This window comes from Tauraco erythrolophus, chromosome 5 (genome assembly GCF_009769465.1).
Source record: "Tauraco erythrolophus isolate bTauEry1 chromosome 5, bTauEry1.pri, whole genome shotgun sequence".
Lineage (NCBI taxonomy): Eukaryota > Metazoa > Chordata > Aves > Musophagiformes > Musophagidae > Tauraco > Tauraco erythrolophus.
The window spans coordinates 24,749,082-24,776,696 of NC_141469.1; the positions used below are offsets into that span (position 1 = coordinate 24,749,082).

General features: G+C 40.0%; 1 protein-coding gene across 5 annotated transcripts in view; it reads left to right on the plus strand.

Moving 5' to 3' along the window:
- The window catches only part of CTNNA2 (catenin alpha 2), a 492,413-nt gene that overhangs the window by 75,394 nt on the left and 389,404 nt on the right, over window positions 1–27,615 (plus strand). For all 5 annotated transcript variants that reach the window (XM_086612567.1, XM_086612566.1, XM_086612568.1 and 2 more), the window contains exons 3-5: window positions 10,990–11,156; window positions 15,036–15,155; window positions 17,210–17,476. In XM_086612567.1, the coding sequence (XP_086468693.1) occupies window positions 10,990–11,156; window positions 15,036–15,155; window positions 17,210–17,476 (554 nt within the window). The remainder of the gene's footprint in view (window positions 1–10,989; window positions 11,157–15,035; window positions 15,156–17,209; window positions 17,477–27,615) is intronic.

The following is a 27,615-nucleotide window of genomic DNA, read 5'->3' on the forward strand; positions in this document are numbered from 1 at the left end:
GGTTGGTTGAGGGTTTCCCTGCCCATGGCAGGGGGGTTGGAACTAGATAATCTTTGAGGTCCCTTCCAACCCTAACCATTCTATGATTCTGTGATTCTACCTTGATAAGATACCCCCGAGCTTTCTCTTCTCCAGGCTCAGCAGTCCCAACTCTCAGCCTTTCCTCATAGCAGAGATGCTCCAGTCCCTTCATCATCTTTGTGGCCCTTCATTGAATTCTCTCCAGTCTGTCCATGTCTCTCTTGCACTGGGGAGCCCAGCACTGGACACAGTGCTCCAGGTGTGGCCTCACCAGTGCTGAGCAGAGAGGAAGGATCCCCTTGACCTGCTGGCAATACTGCAAGGAAGGCCAATGGTATCCTGGGCTGCATTAGGCAAAAAAAATTCTAAAATAAACCCCTTTCACCTCCATGCAAAATGGATCTAAGCACATGAAGTGTTTTTCAGCTACGAGTCCTAATTTCACACAGGCAGCAGTTCTACCAGTAATTGTTAGAATTCAGGAATTAAGCTGTATTTCAGTGTTGAGGGGATTTTTTTGGGAGGATGAGTGAGAGGTTTTGGTGGGTTTTTTTTGTTTGTTTGGTTTTGTTTTCTTTTCTTTACTTTTTACCATGAGCATTTCTTAATGTGACTAATAGAGACTTTCTCCACTAAATATTCTAGTTTTTTTACATCACTTTCTAACCCAGCTGAGACTCTGCATTTACAAAACGTAGATCAAGTGCACTCTTATTTCTCTAAGCAAGGTGCCAAAGACTTTAGTATGCAGGTCTTAGTGAGAAAATGGCTGGCACTGTGTCTGACGAAAAAGGTGTATGAATCCTGCAAGGTATCAGTTGAAGTATTTCTCGTAGCTACAAATGATATCTCTTAGAAAACTGCAGTTCTTATTACATGTATTCCAGGAACATAATTGTTTCATAGGGCTGCTGAAATGATTATGGGAATGGATATTCTGTGCAATAAAAGGAGACCAAAGTATTGCCTTTAATCTGTCATGGCTCATCGCAATAATGCATGAAGCGAAAAAAGGACAATAGGAAACACAGTGGAAGAAGAATACTTATTTAAATTGAAGGACAAATGGGGCATGAGAAGAAATGGATATAAATTATCTACAAATACAGTCAGTATGGAATTAAAGTGTCTCTAATGAAAAAAACCTGTCAGATTCTGGAGTTCATTTTGGAAGGAGTTTCCTGCTTCCAGTAGGATTAATTGAGGTTAAATGTCTGAGCTGTTTCTAAGATGGACCTTGATAAGTTTGTGAGTGTAGTTATTATCATATTAAGATTATTATTAATTACATTATGACATGACTGTCTGCAGTGGCAAGGAAGCAGACTTGATGACTCAAGATGTCTGTGTTTCTTGTGTTGACCTAATTTTCACTGAAAGTAATTTAATATAGATTAAAGAATAACTTGAAATGAATTTGGAAAGAAATAGATAGCTGAAAGTAGGTTTGGCTTTTTCCAGATAAAAAGGTTTCTCTGAAAAATAATTTCAGTAGCTGTAGCTCCAACATTACTTTTGGCCTAAGAGCAGCTTGATACTATTGCTGTGCATTATTTAACATCTTTGTTGGCGACATGGACAGTGGAATCGAGTGCAGCCTCAGCAAGTTTGCAGATGACACCAAGTTGTGTGGTGTTGTGGACACGCTGGAGGGAAGGGATGCCACCCAGAGGGACCTTGACAGACTGGAGAGGTGGGCCTGTGAGAACCTCATGAGTTCACAGGCCAAGTGCAAGGTTCTGCACGTGGGTTGGGGCAATCCCAAGCACAAGTACAGGCTGGGCGGAGAATGGATTGAGAGCAGCCCTAACGTGCGGAAATAGACTTCACAACTCGGAAAGTTGTAAAGTAGGTATGTTTATTGCAGCGCTGGGTGCACAGGGGGTCGCTCCACCACAAACGTGCACCGGGTATGGCAAAACAAGAACCAGTTTATAATGCAAAGGCATACATGACTCACGACCAGATCACAGATTGGTCGTTAACAGTTTCCATTATCTTATCTGCTCCTTCTAAGGTCGTTACCCGCAGACAATAGGGTTCAGGGAACAGTTACTGTTACCTTGATGGCTTCAGATGGCTACTAATCTATAGGATTCTTGCTGGTGACAGAGCTTCAGTATTTTGCTAAACTATTTGCTGGGTTGCAATGCCCGACTAAGTGTTATTTTCCATATCAGCCCTGAAGAAAAGGACTTGGGAGTGCTGGTGGCTGAGAAGCTCAACACGAGCCAGCAATGTGCGCTGGCAGCCCAGAAAGCCAACCGTGTCCTGGGCTGCATCCAAAGCAGTATGGCCAGCCGGTCGAGGGAGGGGATTCTGCCCCTCTACTCTGCTCTTGTGAGACCCCACCTGCAGTACTGTGTTCAGCTCTGGGGTCTCCAACACAAGAAGGACATGGAGCTACTGGATGGGTCCAGAGGAGGCCATGAAGATGATCCGAGGGCTGGAGCACCTCTGCTCTGGAGACAGGCTGAGAGAGCTGGGGCTGTTCAGCCTGGGGAAGAGAAGGCTCTGGGGTGATCTTATAGCAGCTTTTCAGTACTTAAAGTGGGCCTGCAGGAAAGCTGGAGAGGGGCTTTTTACAAGGGCATGTAGTGATAGGACAAGGAGCAATGGCTTTAAATTGAAAGAGGGTAGATATAGATTAGATATGTGATGGGTTGATGTAAAGGGGTTCTGGTGGCAGGAGAGGGGATTTGCTCCCTGTGACTTCCCTGGTTTTGGAACCGGGTCAGACCAGGTTCTGGCCACCACATCAGACTCCCATCCCCCTCGGGCCGGGGTTGAGCCAATCCACGCCTCTGTGAACTGTCCTATTTAAGTTGGGACAAAGGAACAGGAAAAGGTGCTTTGCCCAGGAGTGAGGAGAGAAGGGAGGAGGGCACTGCCCCTCTCCCCGACTCCTGGCTGGGGGCTGCTTGTGCCAGACCAGCACCACCTGCTCAGGATGGCAGCGACGGAGCTGCTTGGGGAACTCGGGGAGCACCCCGCTCCCGGGGTGCCCGCTGGGCGGTGTTCACCCAGAGAGTACTGAGTTCTGAGAGAAAAGGCCACACCAACACTGGGTCAGTGAAGATGGAATGGGACGAGGTGTCCCGGAGCTGAGTTTCCCCTGCAACCAGTGGCGAGACGGCAGGTGGCCCCCTGGAGCCAGGACGGACTCGATGGAGCAGAGACCCCCTCGCAGCCCGTGGAGAAGCCCACATAGGAGAGGAGACACCTGAGCCTGAGAGAGGTCATGGAGAATGGGAAGCACGACAAGGTAGAGGCGTATCCAGAGTCTGTGTGACGACCCACGCCGAAGCGAGTGGCAACAGCTCCCTAAGAATCTGTGACTGTGGTAAAGCCCGCACCGGAGCAATCCAATGGGGAAGGATTGCATCCCGTGGGTAGGACTCACGCTGGAGAAGTCTGTGGATTTTCCTTGTGAGTAGGGGAACCACTGGAGCAAGGGAAAAGGGTGTAAGGACTCTTTCTCCTTTAAGAAAAGGAGCTGCAGGAACGACATGGGATGAACTGACCTGCACTCCCCCATTCCCTGTTCCCCTGTGCCACTGGGGGAGGAGGTAGAGCCGGGAAGAAAAGGAAAGTGGAGGGGGCAGGTGTTTGGGCTTTTTTGTTGTTGTAGTTGTTTTTGTTTGGTTGGTTGTTTTTTTTAAAGATCTGGCTTTGTTGCTTTATTATCCTTTTCAGTAACTGTTAGTGTTTCTTTTTATCCTTTCAAGTAACTGTTAATAAATTGTTCTGTTTTATTCCCAAGCCGAGTCTGTTTTGCCCGGGACCATGGTCGGTGGATGCTCGTCTCGACTCTCAGTCCCTTTATTGACTTTTTTTTCCTCTCCACTTCACTGGGGGGAGAAGTGAGAGAGCGGCTGTGTGGAGTTAAGTTGCCAGATCGGCCTAAACCATGACAAGATCTAAGGAAGAAATTCTTCCCTCTGAGGGTGGTGAGGCACTGGAACAGGTTGCCCAGAGAAGTTGTGGATGCCCCATCCCTGTAAGTGTTCAAGGCCAGGTTGGATGAGGCTTTGGGCAACCTGGTGTAGTGGAAGGTGTCCCTGCCCATGGCAGGGGGGTTGGAACTAGATGATCTTTGAGGTCCCTTCCAACCCAAACCATTCTGTGATTCTAAGGATAAAAATATGTTGATTGGCACTCAGATAGACAATCCTTCCTCTCCAGTAACAGCTGATTATCTAGGTTATTGTATTTCAAATTGTGAACTACTAGGTCTTTATAAGATTTAAACAACTTGCTATGAACTTTTATATTAATACTGTTTTTGAATTCCTTATTTGTTTATGTCTATTTAATACTTTCTGTTTAATTATTTTGGAGTAGATTATTTCACCTAACTTTATCTTTCTAAGGTTAAATAACTAATCCAAACTTTTGAAACTGTTGTTTTGAGCCTCCATGTATCTTCCCACTGTCCACCAGTGTTGATTTTCAAATATATTTGCTAGTTGCAGCTCCTTGGATAGTCAAGCCTAAGATAATTTTCCTACTTGCTTTCCTAGTGTCACTGGCCAATTACAAAATATTATTTCCTTCTTTCATAGTTCAACATTAATATTTATCTGAAACTACAGACTGGTAATTTGGCAGAAAACTGTAAAATCTCTTCAGTACCTAAAAGGAAGTTAAACAATTTGTAGATGTCTGATTCCAAAATCCAAAGCTTGCTTTGCCTGCCATTTCGTTTCACCTTGGATATACCTAAAGTTCACGTACTATTACATGCAAAAGTTTTGTTGCTGGATGCTCAGAATCACTTCCATCTCATCTGAATCCAACTTAGAGCTTAAATATGGGAAAGCCTTGCTGGACTTTTCATACCATTGCATGTATCCCCTGGGAGTCCATCGGCTATATATGCTCTAAGAGTGCATATTGGATTGAGCTTTCTGCATAAAGCTGCAATAGTTGGTTTCCTTTAATAAACAAATGGAAAGAAGATGATGCCTTCCCAACTGTTATGCTGGTTAGAGGAATCCAGTTGTCCATATTTTAAATCAAAGTCCCAGGTTAGGATATTCAAATCCAACCCTTGCCCACATGCTAGACTCTAGGCTATACCCAAAGAGGGCCTACAGGAAAGCTGGAGAGGGACTTTTTACAAGGGCGTGTAGTGATAGGACAAGGGACAATGGATTTAAACTGAAACAGGGGAGATTTAGATTAGATATAAGGAAGAAATTTTTTACATTGAGGGTGGTGAGGCACTGGAACAGGTTGCCCAGAGAAGTTGTGGATGCCCCATCCCTGGAAGTGTTCAAAGCCAGGTTAGATGAGGCTTTGGGCAACCTGGTGTAGTGGAGGATTTCTCTGCCCATGGCAGGGGGGTTGGAACTAGATGATCTTTGAGGTCCCTTCCAACCCAAACCATTCTATGATTCTATGATTCTATTCTGTGGTCGCTCTCAGCCTCTCCTTTTACGTGGAATAATAATAAAAGAAAAATTTGTGGAAATTTCGTTCCCAGTTTTTAATACACTCACAGCCAAGAGTTGTTGATAAATTTTTCCGATAACTGTTTGATTTAAAATATGTGTCAGAAAAAATCTTTGTGGCCTCGAAGTTCCTTGCTTCTCATTTCAGTGATTTTTGGCACATGGGTAAAATACATGGGAACGTAGGTACTGCAAACTGTGGCCCTCCTCTGCAGAAACCTTGTTGTTTCTCTGCAGAGACCAGATACCTAGACTTTGACTCTGCTCTGCTGAGCAATATAGCATTTAAGCATGTTTAGAAATTTGTTTTGTTGTCTCTTCGACTGACAATGACTGTTTGTTCCTTTTCTTTTAAGAAATCTTTTGAAAGTTTTATCAACCTTATTGAAATCTGAGAAATGTATATAGCCTTAGAACTGAGTAATTTGAATTTTTCTACTAAAATTGTGTATTTTCAGCTTATCATCCTAGATACACTGCACACAAATTATAATAAGAACACACAGTCTCAATGGTAATATAATGAGGAAAAGAGTTCTGATGGGAATTATTCACTGCAGCAGTCTCCTCCACTATTTGCATTGTCTTATGGGAAGTTATGCCGACTGGGACTTTGTTTTGGATGTTGTTTTAATGGTCTTAAAAGCAATATAAATATGCTTTGATTTCATGTTAGAAGTACTTTCTTTCTGAGTTTCTACACTGGAGACAAACAGGATTTTTTTATTACTACTAACTAAGTTTGGGTTAATACAAAGTCTCATTCAAAATGGTGTTTTCTTTCAGCCTGATTTCCTAGGGAAATGAGGCTTGCATAATTATTGATCTGGTGGTAACTCCTAATATATTTAAATTTTTGTTCAGTTTCAACCTATGCAAAAAAAATGTGAACATAATTAAAAACAGTTATAAAAAAAATCCGTAACTGGAGAGAGAAGAAAACCCAACAAAAGCTCAGACTTGCGTTCACACCAAGAGCAAGGCAGGTGCAATTCAGCCTTGTCTTTGCCACTGGTTGGCTCCTTGGGCCCTGCCAAGGCAGAGCACATGCTGTTTCTGCCAGATCGAAAGTGTCATGGAGAAAATACCATGGAGTGTTTTTTCAGGAGGTGGAATAGCAAGAGAGGTGAAAACTGTTCTAAACTTATTAATGCAGCTGCGCAGATGATTTTTTATTACATGAATAAATAACTGTGATTTGTGAAGAAGGTCATATCGAAAAAACTTATATATAGAAACTGCTGAAAGTTTATGATTGCGTTTACAGAATGCTGAATTTTAAAAAAAGCACCTTGCATACAGAGCTTTTTTTCAGCAAAGGATAACAGTCTAAAGAAAGCTAAGTCAGTAGATTGTCTTAAAAATCAGTTTTGGCTTGGCAGAGCCACAACATAATTCCAGGGAATATATTGATGGGATTGTGTTCCATAGCTGGACTGGTTTCTTTTAAATGCTGTTGACAAGTCTACGCAGCAGAACGCAGCACGTTTTGCAGATACCGTGGCCGGTCTGAAGGTAGTAAAGCTGCGTGACAGCAGGGCGGCCGTACGCGGCTACACCAGGTTGGGTCTGGAGTCATCAGCATGGCGCGGTCCGTCCTAGTTAGAACCGGCTCTGAGCAAGACTCATCGGCTCCTACGTGAGAGTGTGCATGTCGTGGTTTAGGCCGATCCGGCAACTAAACTCCACACAGCCGCTCTCTCACTCCTTCCCCAGTAAAGTGGAGAGGAGAAAAATATAATAAAAGGACTGAGGGTCGAGACAAGAACAGAGGAAGCACCCACCAACCATGGTCCCAGGCAAAACAGACTCAGCTTTCTTAAAACAAAACAATTTATTAACAGTTACGTAAAGAATAAAGACAAGCAAAGCCAGTTACTTGAGAGGATAAAAAGGAACAAAGCCAGATCATAAAAACAACACCTCTCCACTCCTCTTTCCTTTTCTTCCCGGCTCTACCTCCTCCCCCCAGCAGTGCAGGGAATGGGGGAGTGCAGGTCAGTTCATCCCATGTTGTTACTGCTGCTCCTTTCTTAAAGGAGAAAGAGTCCTTACACCCTTTTCCCTTGCTCCAGTGGATCCCCTATTCATGAGGAAAATCCACAAACTTCTCCAGCGTGAGTCTTACCCACGGGATGCAATCCTTCCCCATCAGATTGCTCCGGTGCGGGCTTTACCACAGTCTCGGATTCGTAGGGAGTTGTTGCCACTTGCTCCGGCGTGGGTCGTCCCACAGACTCTAGATGCATCTCTACCTTGTCGTGCATCCCATGCTTCATGACTGTCCTCAGGCTCAGACATCTCTTCTCTGACGTGGGCTTCTCCATGGGCTGTGAGTGGGTCTCTGCCCCACCAAGACCTTCCTAGCTGCAGGGGGCTGCTGCCATCTTGCCACCGGTTGCAGGGGAAACTCAGCTCCGGGACACCTCGTCCCATTCCATCTTCACTGACCTGGTGTTGGTGTGGCCTTTTCTCTCAGATCTCAGCCCTCTCTGGGTGAACTCGGCCCAGCGCGCACCCCGGGAGCGGGGCGCTCCCCGAGTTCCCCAAGCGGCTCCGCCGCCGCCATCCTGAGCAGGTGGCGCTGGCCCAGTGCGGGCAGCCCCCGGCCTGGAGTGGGGAAGTGGGGGCAGCGCCCCTCTCCTCACTCCTGGGCAAAGGCACACACCTTTTCCGGTTCCTTTGTCCCAACTTAAATAGGGCTATTCGCAGAGGCGTGGATTGGCTCAAACCCTGAGGGGATGGGACTCAGATCTGGTGGCCAGAACCAGGGAAGTCACAGGGAGCAAATCCTCTCTCCTGCCACCAGAACCCCCTCACACACATCAAACCATCACAGTGCAGACACAGCTAAGTCGCTTCTGAGCGCGGAGAGAGCGAGCACCTGGGATTTGGGCGTCCAGGTTTCTGCAGTGCGTTGTTTTCCATTGCCTTCTGAAATCCTTTAAAATACACGTGTTTTTTTCTCATAGATTGGATTGATAGTATCATCTCTGAATTTATATTTTTTAATGCATAATTCTCCTCCAGTTTCTTGAATTATGAAGGAAAATGATGCATTTTCAGTTCATTATCATTCCCCATATCATTCCCTTATTCATTGCTCCATCCCTGGAAGTGTTCAAGGCCAGGCTGGATGAGGCTTTGGGCAACCTGGTGTAGTGGAGGGTGTCCCTGCCCATGGCAGGGGGGTTGGAACTAGATGATCTTTGAGGTCCCTTCCAACCCAAACTATTCTGTGATTTTATGATTCTGTGATTATTTTTCAGCCGATGCTGTTAAGAAGTAAGGTGCTGTAATCACCCATTTCCTACAAGGATGAGGGTAAATAGCAAGTAACACATATTTTCCCTGTTGCCTAGAATACCATTCTTTTAGTTCATAGCAATTTTTACGATTACGACTTACTCAAAAACATTCTAATAACTTTTTTGAATCAGTGAATTTTTCCAGGGGCCTCAGCATTTTCTATAAAGTTCATTTTATATATTCTAGTCAAATTCATCCTTGATGTTCACATCACAACTAGGAATCAGCTGGATTTCGGTTCTGATGTTACAGTAATGCTTGCAGTATACTTATTAGTAAAAATATCTAGATTTTCATTTTAATGATAGGTCCAGGTCTCGGTTGCTGTATCTAAAACCATATTATTTTGCAAGTAATTTGTGAAATATAAATGCATCATTCTGTTTTCCAGATGATTAGTGAAAAAATTATTTTTTAAGTGTCTGGAATAGTTTTGGAAAGTTATGAGCTGATACATGTTCTACATTTTTGTGTTATCTATGTGCTATATTGTTACTTTTCTAGTAGTTACAAAAAAAAAAAAAAAGATGTCCTATGGCAGAAGTCCCTTGATTGTCTTCTGTAAGTCATATGTGAAAGGAAAAGATACATATCATTCTTTTTCAATTATCACTGCATTAAAGTATTAGTTTATTTGATTTCCAGTAGTGTGCTGTTTGTTCTTCATTTATTAAGTCTTTCTTACATATCAGAATTTACCTGATCTCCTTGTGACATTGACCACATTTCTGTGTAGTGTAATGTAATGTAACATTTACCTTTTTTGTTGAGCTTCATATTCTTTGTTGGTTTAAATTAGATTATCCAGTCTTTGAAAGATGGTTGTGATTTTCAAAAATCTTTTATGCCCAGTTAGGCAACTTATTCTTTGCTATAAATACGGGGGGGGGGGGGGTGGGTGTGTGTGTGTGTGTGTGAAATTCCCACTTTCTGATTTCAAGGTCCACTGGTATCTAACCTGCTTCACTGGCTCACTTTTCCTTCCGATCAGGTATTTCCTTAAGCTACAACCTGTCCTGATTTTGTTACTGTTTTCCAACCTAGTTCTAGTCTTACTCCTTTAAAAGCAGTATTTCCTTAAGTAGCTGACTTCAGCTTTACAGAAGGAACTCAAGCTCTTTCAGTACTGGTAGCATTAAGTAATTCTTATTCTTTTTTAATCCTTCTATCTGCTATAAAGAAGAAATAAAGTTAGTCCTTAAAAATCTTGTTTTATTTACCAAGTACCATGTTGAATAAGGTCCTTGCTGCTGGAATTAAATAAGAATAAAGTGTTCAGGCACCAGCATGTTTCATTTGTTATGCAAGAGAGTGTTTTGCTTTGTCCGCAGACAGGCAGCTCTAGGGATATCCAGGCAGTTTGGGATGGTGAACAGGAAAACTGGGTAGTAAAACTGTAGCAGCGATGGTCACAAAGGGAATCATGAGATTTAACAAGGCTGAGTGCCGGGTCCTGCGCTTGGGTCACAACAATTTAGATTGCATATTAGGAAAAATTTGTTCACTGAAAGGGTTGTCAAGCATTGGAACAGGCTGCCCAGGGAGGTGGTTGAGTCACCATCCCTGGGGTTATTTAAAAGTGGTGTAGATGTGGTGCTGAGGGACATGGTTTAGTGGTGGGCTTGGCAGTGTTAGGTTTATGGTTGACTTGATGATCTTAAAGGTCTTTTCCAACCATAAGCGATTCTATGATTGGGAAAAAAATTAAAATCTTCTACAGGAGTGATAGCTCTTTGAGGTGGAGGAGAGCAGAATAAGTATCTGAGCAGGAAGGTGAGGAGTGAGGAGCAGGAATGAAGGAGAATGATGTAGTTTGAAGAATTGTAGAGAGATGCAATTGGGATGACACTATTGGGGTGCGAGTGCGTTCTGTATTTCTGCAACACACACTGCTGGTTTTCTTGTGTTGTGCTGGCTGCGCTCAGCTGTCTGTCTTGGTGTTTTGGTTTCCTTTTTAGTTGTTACAAGTGACTGGTCTAGAAGTAGAGCAGTTTGGGAATAAAGAAAAAAAGGCAGAGTATCGAGGCAGTTGCTTCACATGTTTTTAAAAAATATTTCTCTTGAACAATTCAATATTCAGTAACTAAGCCATTATTTTTTTTCCTAACAGCAGTTAGTTTAACTAGTGAATTGTTTATACTTTTTGGAAAAAAAGTGCAAGTGTAAAACTTAACTTTAATTACCTATTTTTTTTCAATTCTAGGAGAAACAATGAGAATCGCCTCTTCCGAGTTTGCCGACGACCCGTGCTCCTCGGTGAAACGGGGCACCATGGTGCGGGCTGCTCGCGCCCTGCTTTCTGCTGTCACTCGCCTGCTCATCCTGGCTGATATGGCTGATGTCATGAGGCTTCTGTCACACCTGAAAATTGTACGCATTTTTAATATTCTGTACTCTTTTGCATGTTTGGTGTGTAGAAAAATAGGGAACGAATCAGTAATGGATGTCACTGTTCACGTTTCTCACTGTATTTCACTGTTTTTTGTTAAAAGTGCTGAACAAGAAGTAGGATATACTTTCCTACATTAGTCTTACTCATTCTCTAGTTTTGCAGAAATTAATTTTCGGAGACTTAAAGTAAAAATTATCAGATGTGTTCGATGCCTGGGCTGGTACTGCTTGCTGTTAAGCAGCTCTCTGAACTGAACAGATGCGTTTACTCAACTCACCTTGCGGGTTATCCGGATGGTTTACTACCTGCGTACTTGTAAAGTCTTGCCATCCTGTGGCGGAGTTTAGGTACTACAGTGATATACCTTTTTTTTTTTTTTTTTTTTTTTTCTCTCTGCACAACTTCTGGATGTATCAAAAGACTGAATCTTTAATTTGGAGTGAGACAATAGTGCAAGCATCTAATCAGTCATCAAAGAGGAAAGATGGAATAAAGAGCAATTAAAGATTGAAAGATTGTCAAATAGTTTGGTGTGGATTTATATTCGCTTTGGCTGCCATCATTCGTGTCTTAAAAGACTGCAAGAAATAGGGAAATATGATGTTGTGAATATGTAGTTATTGGACTCTTTCATTTTTATTGCATAAACAAATAAACCAAAACCTCTGAAACAAAACAAAATTTTGCAGAAAGTCATATATATGAGTATTTTAAGCCTGCAGAGTGCATGTTTGAGTTTAGCAGAGGAGATGGAGAGTTATTTCTCTTTAATAACTGTTCAAAAGCTTTTTTTTTTAAAAAAAAATTGTCTTTTTAACAGTGTAACTGTATGACGGTATTATGTTCTGGAAAAGCAGCGAGAACCCTTCAACTTGCAAACTGTGCAGTTAAGCTAAATAGTTTGAAAACAGTTTTCATAATGAAAAAGGCAGTTTTTTCCTGCACAGATTCTGGTGAGCTCTGCTCTAATGAACAGAATGTTGCTCTCGCAGTTGTCAGCATGTGGCTCCGATTGTGCGCGGTGTAAGCATTGTCTCTCTCGCATATGCTTTTAATTTTCCCCCACTATAATACCCCATGCAACTGTAAATCAAATAATCCTTTGCTAATGAGACTAACACTTCAGTATTATAAACAACAGATTTTTCAGAATTTTTGTGATTAAAATTCAGACTCGAGATCTTTCATAGGCGATGAGAAATACTGTTCTCACAGCTGAGATTTCTTCCTCCTGTTACAGCAGTGCACTCTGTTATTTAAAACACAAATGTCCAATACTGTTTCAGAAGTGGGTGTATTTACTTACAGTTTGCACCCCAGATTTGCAAGGGCAGTGTGTGGCTACGTGGGTTTGTAAGCTCTGCATTTACCAGATGTTGTTATGAATCCTGTTTCCAAGAAGCCAGACATGTCTGGTTGTTCTTAGCAAAATGGAACTTAAAAATCTTAAATTTGTTTCGTTTTGTTTCATTTTTTCAGGTTAAAAAGAGTAATTTATTTTTGAGGGTTGGCAGTGTATTTATTTTTATCTTACCATTTTATAATGCAAACCAGTTTTAGATGAATAAAAATCAATTTACTAGGGGAAAAAAAAAGTGTTTATAATTTACAAAATTCTTCTATTGTCTCAAAGGCAATATTCAAACAGTGATGTACGTTAACCATAAAATTAATAAACTAAAATCGTTCTGCATGTCAGAGTTATGAAGCCTGATTTATACTGACATGTACTGTAGTCAGTTTTTACTGAAAGCATGTCAAAGGAGTGAGTTATGCTTCAGACTTCATGGGAATTAATGCATTTTAATTAATGTTTTAGAGTGAATGTATGCAGGTGCTTTCTGGAAGGACACTCAGTTATTACCTTCATATTCGCTCTTGCATTACTAAAATTAGCAATATTGCTTATTGCAATGAAGCTTATGTAACACTCATAAAACAGTGTGTGCTAATATAGTATGTGATCATGCACATACAGATTTATGAGTCTTTTGTAATTAATTTCATGCTAGTTAATCAGAGGAAGACATCTGTACAGTTGAGGCAAGTCATGTTTCGTTGAGGATGGAGAACTTGCTCCAATATGAATTTTTAAAAGGAATTATAATAAAAAAGGGGTTTGTGCTCATGCCCTTTCAAATACTTCTCATAATAAGTTTCTTCATTTTGAAATTTCATGGGCTTGAGCCCAGACTGGCACAATGGGTCAACATCTTTCAAAATCTGATTATTAGAGTGGAATCTGTAACAATTTTATTTAATAGGGAGCTAGCAGGATTTACAAAAACATTTATCAGTTTACCACGGCTGTGCTCATCATTACAAACATGTTAAAGAGGAAAGTTTTAGCTAGTTTAACACAGATGCTTGAGCTGAAAAAAGATGTTCATGTTTTGCTGAGAATCCTGCAAGAAAAAATCAGTTAATACAATGATGCTCTTGTAATTTTTGTTAGTGGTTAAGGCAGGCAGATAGTTCAGCTTTAAAAACTGCTGTTCTTTTTAAGAGTGAAATAAGAGGTAGTTGGATGCTGAATAAGGTGTAGCTTGCAACTCTCAGAATTCGTATAAAATTTCCAACATAACAGCTAGGGATTTATGTGCTTGAATTATACATTTTCCTATATAAATGTATGGGTTTGCTCTTCTACTGCCCTGTAATTTGTGGATATTCTTACATACACAGCAAGTAGGTAAGAGCTCACAATAAAAATATCCTCTCTCGCTGGTAGGAAAACACAGTTCAAGCAACACAAATGACAAAAAAAAACAGGTTCTGCACATAATTGTGCCTTTCTAAATTCATTAGATGCCAGCTACTGCTGAATTTATGGATTCTCAGTGGTGTTTGGAAAGTAAGCTGCAAAGCTCTGCTCTTGCATAGGAGCATGTCTCCATCAGAATTAGCTGTTTCTCTTTGAGGGAAAAATTTGTCTGTTGAAAGCTTATGCACATTCTCCTGAATTGAAGCAATGGGTTTTAGAAAGAAAGATGAATAGAAGCTTTTCAGTTCTCAATCTTTTGCTTGGAATTGCATTTTTCTCTTGTGAGGGAGAGAAATACAACTTTGAATTTTCATCTAGTGACAGGAAAATTTCCTTTATTTATTGCATGAAAAGAGCATTTTATCCCTTCAGATGTTTTTTCTTGCTGTACATAAGGGAAAATTGCACAATAGATTTGGTAGATTACCTCATTGGTATAACTGGGGTTTTATGTCTTAACCTGTTGGCTACAGCATGACTGAGTAACTGCAGGTATGTTTTCTTTGGTAGATTCTTTTCTCAATTTTAAAGTAACTGAAAGAGGAAAGCTGAAAACTGAGAAAAAGGAAAGAATAAATATATTCTAGGTTGTATCTATTGTTGTTTCATTTACTTCACAAAGATTCAGTGTTTTGAATATATCAGGGTTAATTTAAATCTTAGTGGTAAGTTTGAGTTTCCTTTTTAAAAGTCATGTCTTGTCCAGAATTAATAACTTCCTTCTGTTTTCCCGTAAAGCCTCTACCACACATAAAGAACATATTAATCTATTTTGTTTTAAAACTCACAGATATTAAACATTTCATCTGATAAATGTGAGTGGGAAAATTAATATAGTTGTGCCTTTTACATTAGTTTTACATGATACCAATGTACAGTAAATGGAAAGCAATGCAGAAAGGTAATCGGACAGCTTCTCTATTAAGAAACCTAATGAAAGCTAGTGGGACTATTGTAAAGCCACTGTACAGTGATGCATATAAAAGCTAAATTGGGTCCATATAATAGAGAGTATTGGGTAGAATAGTTGTAGACTTTGTCAATGAGTGCACGTGTATTAAAAGGCTAACACAGTTGATATGTTGTGTTCTAGGTAGAGGAAGCACTAGAAGCAGTGAAAAATGCAACAAATGAGCAAGATTTAGCGAATCGCTTTAAAGAGTTTGGAAAAGAGATGGTAAAACTAAACTATGTAGCTGCTAGACGACAACAGGTAAGTACAGTGGTTAAGAAAGTTAGTCTGGGTTCTAAAGATCTTGTGTTTTATGTCCAAGTCTGGTTTAAAATGTGCAGTAAGTAATTGATGTGTCATGGCCTATAATTTAATCACATTGATTTTTGAATGTGATCATGTTTTTTAAAAATGCAGTTTCTTTAAGAATATTTTCCAAGTGGCTTCAGTTAATGACAGAATGAAAGGTGAAAAGGCAAGTGATTCAAGGAGTTAAAGACAGTTTTCATTTGATGGTTGTTCCCATTTAATTCTAACCTATGCTGATTTGAGGTCACTCTGACAGATGGTAAAGCATAAGCTCTTTCATAGTCTGGTATAATTCAAATTCCTGAAGAACAGAAATCTGCTTTCTGTTTAAAACCTTCATTATCAACTTTCAGATACTTAAAAAAATCCCAAGTACTCCATTCATTACTAAGGCAGATTGAAAAAAGACCAGAAAGTCATGATAACGTTTCTTTAATGCCTGCAATTATACAACTTTGAAATAAAGATAATTTTCTCCTGAGCACTGTTCTTTCTAAGAGTCCAGACAGCGCTATCACTGTGTAGTTGTGTAAGGTCTCTCCAACTTCAGTCACATTTGGATACCACCAATCATTCATCTTTGGATTGCATAGCATGCTGGCTTTCCACAGTCATCCATTTGTTTACTTTATCTTCTGCCTTTCAGTAATGACAATTTCCAGCTGTATCATTATTGTAGTTTTTTATGAAGTATAATGTTTTTGGAGTTATACTGAAATTAAATAAATTAAAAATACAAAATCTAGTCACTGAACAGAACTACTCTGTATGTTCAGACACTTCCCTTGTGGAAGTGTAGGTACAAATATGGGAAAAAGAGAAAAATGTGAAAGCTAATGAAGGTATATATCTCGAGTTCTTAACGGAGGTATGAAAAGATAATAGAAAATCTTAATTATAAATCTTTTAAAATTTTCTTCTTAAGGTGCATTTTTATAATGCCAGTAAGGTTTTCCATATAACTGTGGAAAATCTTGACAGTATCAGAACTCACTACTTAAATGTTCATACATTTTCCTTTCATCTCTTCTGTTTTGCAGCCTGATAAAGTTTTTAGGAATTCAATTTTCTCCGAAAGCTGTTATCTATCAGTCATATGTTGTTGAAATTAGTCAACAGGTAGAACTTTTAAACCCAGAATAGCTGGGTTCTTTTTTAATTTTGAACATAGATTCTATGTGTGAACATAAGTAAACTCTACAGCTCTCCAAGCTTTGTTCATAGTTTTAAAATAGAAGTAATAATGTTTTCTTACTCCTTATGAATATTGTTAGGACTACCTTACCTAATGTTTGAAAGGCTTTCATGGACAGTGTGATATATCCTATATGAAAATAAATTAATGGATTAAACAACAATAATACAGTGTTATCTTATTCTGGTAACATTGTACAATATCTCTTGCTTGTTGTCAGGGGAAGCAAAAGAAGATATGTATAATTAAAACAAACACTAAATGGTATGAAGAATAGAAGAAAATATGAAGGAAAGGCCAAAAATAATGAGGGGCATATTTATTAGGTCTTTAAGAACTAAAAACATATTCATCAGTGTAATATTTTTGATTCTTTTTGATGATGATGATGATGATGATTTTGCAAAAGACATAGGTATTGTACTTACCAAAACATGGCACTTGCTGCAATAGGATTGTCGCACTCGCGTTGCTTTATGGAGTCAGCAGACTGAATCCAGTCAGTCAGGAAGAGCAATTCTGAATGTTTCATATAAATTTTCTCTGGGTCTTTGAATAAGGGAAGCATATAGACTCTTCAATAAGAAGATATTGTGAATGGAATGTAACAGCTGTAGCTACGTGGAAGGAATGGACTTTGTTGGGCAGGAGGAGGATTTCTTTCTGTGATTTATGATAAATTCTGCCATTGATTCCGTCTCTGCAAAATCACTGGACAATATTTATACAGAGACACTTAAGCTGTAGAGACAACACATTTTAACTCAAAAACTTTCATTTACAACTGTAAAAATTGTGTGGTTTTGTATAGGAACTGAAAGATCCTCACTGCAGGGATGAAATGGCTGCAGCTCGAGGTGCTCTGAAGAAGAATGCCACGATGTTGTACACAGCGTCCCAAGCATTTCTCCGTCACCCTGACGTTGCAGCCACCAGGGCCAACAGAGACTATGTCTTCAAGCAAGTACAAGAAGCAATTGCTGGTATCTCCAATGCTGCCCAGGCCACCTCACCCACTGATGAGAACAAGGGGCACACTGGCATAGGGGAGCTTGCGGCTGCATTAAATGAATTTGATGTAAGTATCAGAAGTGAATGGAAAATGAAATGTTTCTCCATGAAACCTACAGTGCTTTTAACTAAGTGGGTCTTGAACAGGACTCAAATTTCCCTTTTCATTCAGGTCTATTGCCTCAGACTACAGAGGCAAAGTGCAGACATTGATTCGTGTTATTTTAATGAGGAATAGGTGTTTGCTGCTAATGGACTTGAATAATATGGAGTTATTTGTGCTCATATGCAGCAGCTGTGACAGAGAGAAAGAAGTCAGCTTCTACCCTAGTGTCCTTGAAAAATCTAGCTACATAGTTCCAAATACTATGAAGTCTGGTTAATCTGATATTTTATTTCTGTGACCAAGACTTGTGATTTGTTGAATGGCAAAATCATATTTATCTGCCATGTCAGGACAAGAAAATAAAGATGGTGATGGAGCTAAGCATCTTAGAAACATGAACATTCAACTTCGATCATGAATTATGTTAATCAAAAACATGGAAAAAGCATCTTTCAAACACACTTGACACCAGTCACTTTAGCTGCAGGCAAAGTGCTGCAGCATCTATTCCAGAAACAGCTTCAGTTTCATTTAAGCAACTTTTCTAACAGCTGATTGTTTAACTGTTAATTTCATTACCAGTCTTACCGTTCTTCCCTATCTCACACTTGAGCACCGTTCTTTAGAAAGTGGAAAAGACAATAGTTAATTGCAGATAGTATCTGAAAATATGTTTTTTCTCTTTCATTCTGACTTTAGGGAAGTGTTAAAACTGTAATTACAGAACTGTGTCCTTTTCACTTTGATTAATCCATCATGTTGCATTACAAGCATCTGTCACACACAATCAGGAGCTATTGAATCCTGCTGTATTTAAGGCTGGAAGTGGAGGTGTAGTACAGGTGATTCATTTCACATCGTAATGGATTGGCTTTCTCTTCTGCAGCTGTTGCTTACTGTTGTTGGGTCTACTTTGAAGATGGTAGTAGAAAGGGTAAACAGTATAGAACCAAGGGAAGTTGAAGGATTGAGTAAAATATTGAGGGAGGGAAGAGATTGAATATACGAGTAACAGCAAGAGGGAAATGGGGATAAGATGGAAACAAGATAGCAGAAAATGCGTGCATAGATGTAGGAAGAGGCAAACAAAGAGGGTAAAGCCATTCAGAACTACTCCAGGGCCCAGAGGTTGATTCCAGTTCCATCATACTTTTCAAGTAAGTGAAGCAGTACTGCCTGCATTGACTCTATTCATCTTTTCTTTCTTTTTTTTTTTTTTTTAATATCTATATTTCTAGATCTATAGTTTTTCCTGTAAAATTTTTGTGGGTTAAGATTTAAGGAATTTTTGTATGGTTGTCAGGGCCTTCTCAGCTCACAGGTCCCTTACTGGTAAGATCCTGTGTATAAGGTCCCTTACTGGTAAGATCCTGTGTATAATATCCCTGTTTGGTCTGATTGTACTCTGGCTTTTGTGTGGAACTTTGCATGTTATGGACAGGAGAGGTTTGACAAAGAGTATCAGAAAACATGTGACAAACTGATGATGCTGGTGCTCTCTGGAAAAGGCTGTTCAATGCAAAGAGAGTTGTTGTGCTTAGTAGAAGTAAATTCAGTGATTCATAGGTCTGTGAAGACTATGCGAGACATCTGATACTGTCCACTGCCTCTCTGTGGGAATATTTGTTCATCATTTTTCTCCTCAGGTAAAGCCTTTTCTGCTTTACATGATGTTGCAGGTATCATAAATGCGTATGTGAGACATATAGCCATAGTATCATGTTCTGTTCACAATTAGATGTGGAAAAACAGCCTTTTTTGAGAAATTTCTCTAATTTTAAGAAATAAAATGAAAACTTTCTTCTCTGACTTATTGAGGATACAAAGATTGAAACTAATGTTTTATCTGCTTTCTAACCATACTTCCTAATTTGCCTCACTGCTTAATTGTTGCATGAGATTTATTCACATCTAATTTTGTGACAGGTCTGGCATTTCCTAAGCTCCAGGGAAAGCTGAAATTTATAGCTGCAATGATGGGATGATTCTGAATTTACCTTTGTGTTTTGAAAGCAAGAAGAATTACTAGACTAGTGAAACTATGTCATGGATAAAAAAAAAATGGTGGAGAAAAAAGTTCGATTTTTATGCTGGCAATGTATTGCTTCAGCAAGGGAAGTAAAGTTTATATTCTCTAATGAAAATGATTTTACAGTATATTTATTTTACCGTATCAGTAATATTGAATGAGATAACTTGGTATTTAGTACAAAGTGCATACTAAACCTTGTATTATATGACAAGATAATTCTATATTAAAAATAAGTTTATAGGGTTTTTCATAATAATTAAAACTTCTCAGGCTTCAGTGTTTCAAACTTCAGAATCAGCATTCCGTTTCAAAGCCCTTCAAATAAGTGTGAATCATCTGAATACTTTATCAATCAAAATATCATCACATGTAATACAAATAATTATTCTACAGATCTTCAGCTCTTCAACTATTGGGATTAAATGGGTGTCATATTAATTGTCATACTCTACTCTTTCCAAAGTTTTGGAAAGAGTTATTTATTGCTTCTCAGAGATAATTTATGTAGAAACTAAGAGAGTTCACACATCTGTTTCTTATAAGTATTTGCTGCTTTAAAGCACTGTTTGAAGTTGATTGATTACAAAAGTACATGTTTAATGACTTTTTTGTCCTTTAACTTAAATGCTCCTGACTTAATTTTAGATCATTTAGATCCATATATTCCTGGTTTCATTAGTAAAGAAATCTATTAGTAAAATTTGGTATATATTTTATGCTTATTAAGCATTTCTGAGTTCTTCCTGCAACTAAGGATGCATCTTTTACCTCCTCTTTTTGACACTTGCCCAAATTTATTCAAGTTACATAGAGAATTTTGTTAAGAACTTATTGTGAATTCTGAAAATACTCTGGTTTTGCTCAGGAAATGGTAGTGTTGATGTGGTAAGGTCTCAGCCTTTCTGAGTATCAAGGGACTGCTATGTTGTCACATATTGTGTTGCAGGATTGTCTCATCCAATACGTTCTGTGTGCTCCCCATAGCTATCATGCTGTGTACCAGAGACAGGACCTACCCATCAAACTGAAATGCAGTGGGGAGGTAGATAAAGAAATAATAAAATTCCTAACTGCAAAGAAATGAAGTGAGAATGACGAGGAAATCTGTGCTAGATGAAAACTAAGGTGAAGATAGATGGTGTCTACATGCCAATGGCAACTAGATAAATAGATGCAGAGTGATGGGTGTAAACCATTGCAAGGGCTGGAGACAGATAGGAGGGAGGCATGTTCTACGTGACGGAACAGAGAGGGATCTCTGATGTAGGAGAGTGCTTCCGTTCAGAATATGGACTGAGATTGTGATTTCTTAGTTTCTAGAAACGTGGCTGTGTCAGTGGGATGTGCTGGCAAAACTTTAGAAGCACTGACCATTGCAGAAATTCAAATTCTAGGGGCTTCAAACAGGGCACCCTAAAATACTTAAAGTTTTAAACAATGCTAAATATTTTGCTTTAGATTTTGATATGAAAAATGAGCTAATCATTCTTGTACAGTACTGAGAAGGTAGGGGTAACAGTTTTGTAAATATAAAAATATTCACTATGAAGCATAGACCCATAAAAAGGAGTATTTCTGTGTTTGGAGCAAGGTTTGGATTGTTTACGATAAGTTATAAGTCACGGATAAAATAAATGAATAAAGCTTTTAACTTAGAAAGGGAAGAGAAGAAATATCTAAAGGAAAATAGAACCAAAACACCTGCTTTCCATTGATGCCGAAAGCAAATCGGTCTCGTCTTTTGTATTGCTCCACAAAGAAAATATCAGAACTGATGAGTCTGCTGAGCTGTCTTTCTCCTCGAATTTTGTGTTTGTGTGTATGTAATAAATTGGCACGTTCTGTATCTAGCAATGGAATGAAATGACATTGCATTTGTTAAAATGTATATATAGTGCTTGCTTTTTAACACGTATTAATCTAGGCACACCCTGTACTTGATATTATTTTAATGCTCCAATGGTTTATTGTTTCTGTGTGTGTGCACAGATCCGTTTGTCTTTAAAGGTGCTTGCAGCAACATTGATCCATGTTACATCATGAGTTGCTCTGCCTGTGTGTCACCCCTTTCCGATTTCAAAATTGCATTGAGTCTGGAATGAATATGAAAATAATTTGGTTCATAAAGGAATTGATCTATTTGAGAACTGAAAGAGGTAGTTAAAATTAGTTTTGGTACCTGAAGTGTCTCTATATTTGAGATCGGTCCCGAGGTACTGATAATGTACCATATTTTTTGCTATGAGAAGGATTTGAACAGAAAAACTCCAGGCAGAGTAACTCAGTCTTTAATAATTTTTTTAATTCTGCAAGTCTACCATTTTGGAGATGACTATGTTTGATGAGAAACAAAGTGTCTGATGACACTGGTCACTGCCCTCCTACCTGTAAAATGAAGTTCATACTTAATAAATGGATTGTCGTAGCATAGTTCTCAAAGATATTAATAATCCTTTAGGAATATTTTGCAGGGCTAGTGTATGCAGTGCTCCTGAAATGGAGTGAAAGATCTTATGAGAATGTAATGGGAGGGGAAAAAAAAAATTACATAGAAAAGAGAAAATACTTGGGTACAACAATAGCAAAGGATGCTTTTTTTTTTTGTAATAAAAATAAGAGCAGTCAAAATGTGACATAAAGGTATCAGACAAAAGACATGCTATATCGTTAAGTCACTACCTTTAAAATGTTGATGCTTTTTGGACAAATAACTGGATTAGATGTTCAGCCTGAGAATGTATTTCACAGAATATTTATGGAATTTCAATTTAATTGTAAATATGTTCTTTAGAGTAGTGATTTGTGATGCTGGAGTTGAAAGGACTAAAGATGAGCTTCAGAATAAGAATTGAAGCATGTTTGTTTCAGTATTGAAATCGTAAGATACAATTGCAAAAATATTACTGCACATCCTACACAGCTTGTTGAGCTCTAGTGTCTAGGGAAGCACAGCCAAATGGCTATTTCTGTTTAGTAGCAGTAATATATTGAATTTTAACTAGGAATGCCTATGTTCGTGTGCACTGGAGAAAGTGTGTTGCAAATTCGGATAACCTCATATTTGACTTGGAAAGAAATGCAGGGTGTTTTTTTTCCTTGCGCAGCTGAAGAGGCTTTTAAACTGGGATGGTGTCAAGTCGATCATTTCACGTGTGAAGGCAACAGGGCTGCATCCTGATGCTTCGAAAGCCTCTATTCAGTACTGAGATCCTTTCGCACTTGCTGCGTTCCTCGGATCTCCCGTGAGTGGGGAAAAATCACGCAGTGGTCATCCTTCGCGTATGATGAAAATAATGAACAACAGCACAACGTTGTATTTTACAGCTTACCTACAAACTTTGCCTGTTTGCAGAAAAATATGGTTGAGGATGCTGTACTGACCTTTCCAGAGAGGAATAAGCAGAGTAAATTTTCAGAGTCCTGATGATGCTAAGGGGCTGAACAAGCTTTTTCTTCCACGTTATCGCTGCACTTTGCTGCCCATTAAAATCCCTTCTGTGTGCTGCTTTCAGTTGTTTTTCCCCAGAATTTTTCATGCAGAACAGGAGTAATTTAGCAGCAAGAAACTCAATTTAAGTTTAGATTGAGGGCATATAAGGAAGAAATTTTTTATGATGAGGGTGTTGAAACACTGGAACAGATTGCCCAGGAAGGTAGTAGATGCTTCAGGCCTGGAAACATTCAAGGTCAGGTTGGATGGGGCTCTGAGCAACCTGATGTACTTGAAGATGTCCCTGCTCGCTGCAGGGGGGTTGGACTAAATGACCTTGTGATAGTTTGATGTGGGGGGGTGTTCTGGTGGCAGGGGAGGGGATTTGCTCCCTGTGCCACCAGATCCGAGTCCCATCCCCCTCGGGGGGGTTGAGCCAAATCGGCGCCTCTGCGAATTGCCCTATTTAAGTTGAGACAAAGGTGCGGTCTTTTGCCCAGGAGCGAGGAGAGGGGAGGAGGGCGCTGCCCTCGCTCCCGGCTCCCGGCCGGGCGGCCGCTCGGGCCCGGGCCGGCGCCATGTGCTCAAGATGGCGCCGGGGGAGCCGCATGGGGGGGGCTCGGGAAGCGCCTCGCTCCCGGGGTGCCCGCCGGGCCGAGCTCCCTCAGAGGGGATTAAGGTCTAAGAGAAAACAACCACAACGACCAGGTCAGTCAAGATGGAGCAGGAGGAGGTGTGCTGGAGCTGAAGTTTCCCTTGCAAATCGGTGTGAAGATGGCAGAGGCCCCCCTGCAGCCAAGGTGTACTCGGCGGAGCAGAGACCCACTCGTGGCCCGTGGAGAAACCCACGTCGGGGAAGAGATGCCTGAGCCCGGGAGAGGTTGTGGAGCAGGGGATGCACGACGAGGTACTGTTAATAATGGGGCATGGGATGCACGACGAGGTCGTGGGAGGCATCTGGAGTCCGTGGGACGACCCACGCCGACGCCAGTGGCAGCAGCTCCCTAAGGGGCCGAGACTGGTAAAGCCCGAAGTGGTGCAATGCATGGGGAAGGATTGCAATCCTGCGGGCAGGATTTACGCTGGAAAAGTTTGGGGATTTTTCCTCTTGAGTAGGGGATCCACTGAATCAAGGGAAAAATGGTGTAAGGACTCCTCCTCCTTTGAGAAAGGAGCGGCAATAACATCATGGATGAACTGACCTGCACTCCCCCATTCCCTGTCCCCCTGCGCCGCCTGGGGGGGAGGTAGAGCCAGGAACAAAAGGAAGGGCGAGGGGGGGAGGCTGTTGTGTTTAAGATCTGGCCTTGTTTTCTCTTTCTCCTCTCAAGTAACCGGTTTCGTTCCCTTTTGTCTCTTGTTAAAGTAACTGTTAATAAATTGTTTTGTTTTAAGAAAAAAAGCTTGAGTCATATTTTGCCCGGGACCATGGTTGGTACCCACGAGGGCAGCGCCCTCCTCCCCTCTCCTCGCTCCTGGGCAAAAGACCGCCAAAAGACCGCACCTTTGTCTCAACTGAAATAGGGCAATTCGCAGAGGCGCCGATTTGGCTCAACCCCCCCGAGGGGGATGGGACTCCGATCTGGTGGCACAGGGAGCAAATTCCCTCTCCTGGCACCAGAACTCCCTCTCGGTTCTTGTCTCGACCCTCAGTCCAAAACCACCACAGACCTTTAAAGATCCCTTACATTTCAAACCATTCTATGATCTAAATTGTTTTAATTACCAGTTTCAGGAGTTCATTCTACTCTTAATCTTAGTAATTGGCTTTATGACATATTATGGTTCATGTTTTATCTGTGCTTATGTATGAATAGGAATGTATATACATTATTGTGGAAACATCAGCTCCAGAGTACAAGGGACAGCACTGGAAATGGTAGAATTTTGGTATCAAATGTATAGCAGAAATATGACCTCTGTAACATTTCTTACTAACAGTTAGGATCTTGTTACCTTCATTCACCTTTAGCAGTGAGAATGGCGCTGCTACTCTGTATTTACTGTCTAAGAGCACCATCTAGTGGCTCTCTTAAGCATCTTTTATAGATATATAAAAAAGAGTGTGTGTGTATATATATATACACACATATATATATTCCGCCCCCCCCTCCCCAAAATGCTCCTGTGAAGTAAATTAGTACTGTGGAAAGACTTAACAACCAAAAATAGTATTTGTAAGTTTAACCATACCATGTTGCTACTGCTTCTTTTGATGGTAGAAAAAGTAGTATGCCAACATGCCGGGTGCTTTGTGTGTTCTCCTGTCAAATGCATTTAGCCTGTTTGTGGTAGGACAGCAACCAGTTTATTTGCAAAGGAGTTTTTGTAGTGAACTCTCATCCAAACGAATTTATTAGAGATAGCAGAAACACACAAAGGTAACACTATAAAAAAAAAAAAACCCACACTAATTGACATTTCTATAAAGAAATGTTTTCTGTAGCAATGCAATTATTCCATTATAATTCAGTTTATTCCAGGTTGCTTATTGCAACGTTAATAGTAAGTATGACTATCTGCACTGTTAAATCTAAAATATATTAAAATTTTGTCAGGTTACATATAATGGCTCAAAAATAACACTAAGTGACATTTTCCATTTGGACTATACTTGGTACTATTTTGAGTATATTTATTTAGCACCTGCAAGATACTTATATAACTCAAGTATTTGATGAGTGAACACCACCAATATTTCAGGGAAACAATATTTCCATTTATGTTTAGAGAAGGGTGTCAGGAGGAGATTGCTGGGGGCTGTGAAAGTGGAGGCTGTTGCTACTTGTCTGCTCTTGGCTGTGCGCTTCTACCTGAGTGTGATATTCGTCAAACTACTATGAATTTAGTCATCCCACTGTCCCAGAAGGAAAGACATTCTCTTATTTCTGTGAATTAGTTCTCTGTGTTTTTCAATACGTCAAACCAGCTCATGGAAAGCCACGGTGAGCAGCAGGAGTGCGTTTTGGGGAGCTGGGAAAGGCAGAGGAAGGGGGACCGTCCTCCTCCCTGTGGCATGGGACTGTCACGCTCCTCATATTTCCTCAAATTGCAGCTTTATAGTGTGTCTGTGAAACGCAGCATAGTGACAGGTAGAAACATTTGATTTATCACAAAACAGGAGCTAAACAGCCTTGTTAGCACTTTGGGGGACGCTGACGCGCACATAAACCAAGCCTGCGAGCACACTGCATTTGTTTTCACGGCTGTGCAGGCACTTCTGACAAAGAAATACACTGAACAATCTTATTTATACGGTCTTGTCTCCCAAGTTGTTCTGAAAAGCTGGGTCCCTCAGTATATTATGTACATCTTTTTACAAAAAGGCAGTTTTTCATGTTGTCTTGTGGTTTTGATGCTTTTTTATCTAAGGTATCTATCAATTTGATTTTTTAATAACATTTGTTGCTGTGGTTTTGGTTCCTTCTTGTGACATATTGTTTGCTTTGCAGTGGCATTTGCCTTAAAAATTGTATTTTCATTGTGCAGCGTCACTGAGAAGCATGTTAGGAAATGATCTCTGCCCTGAAGGTTTTACATTCTAAATAGATGAATTAATAAAGAGTAAAAAGAGGAAGAGAGGAAAGAAGGTATGACTTGCCCATAGTCACACAACAGATTAATACAAAAGTCAATAAAGGAACCACCAAGTCCTAAATTCTAATTAAGTGTCTCTTCTACTGTGCTGTGGTACATAATACATCACCTGAGTTTACTGGGATTGTCTTAGATGTAAATTTTTTGTAGAACTGTTATACAGAAGTTTCATACTTGAAAGATATTTCTATTCTAGCTAGGACAATTGCTCCAGCTAGTCAGTGGTATGATGGCAGCAGCTGCTTTCTCAGTTTTGTGCTACTATGTTGTCTTGTACAAATACTTTGCAAACTTTATTTTTTTTTATAACTTACAGAGTCTCAGATTCCCAACTGTAGTATTATGCCCTCAAAGATGCCGTTCCTGTCTTTGAGGAGTCTGAAAAATCAATTCAACTTTCCTTCCTTCCACAGCCCTATAGAAGAGCATGAAGTGTTGTGGTTTTTTTTAGTTTTGATTTGGGGGGGTGTGTGTTTTTTTCTAATCAGTGCTTTTAAAATGTTCCTTTCCTTAAACAAGAAATTTGTTTTCCATTAGAAGAGAACAAGCTGGTATTTGACCTCTTTGATATGATTTGATAGTTTCTTTCAAAATTCACTTTTATTCAATTACAAGAGGAAATAACTTATTTAATGGGAATTATTGTGTGTTTTAAAGAACAAAGCACAACAAATTGTATATAGGGTCCAACAGAGGCCATCATTGCTCTCATCATCCTTTTATACAATAGAAAAATTAAGGAAGTGCTAGGCAATATTGAATGCCTTCTTGTTCTCTCAGTCAGAGGTTGTATGGGAGATAATTGAGTGGGGAATTCCAGAAGGAATCTCTATGATGGTAAGAATCTGACTTTCCCTGTTACACACATACACACAACTGTACAAACAAGAAAACTGCAGACCAGTTTGTTGGTGTGTTGCCTCTTTCTCCAAAATTTTTTTTGTCCCAGTTTTTATTGCTAGTGATTCTTAAATTACAGTTCTGCTATCTCTTTGTTACCAGCTCTAAGGTGGATATGGTAGCAGTAGTGTTCCATTAATG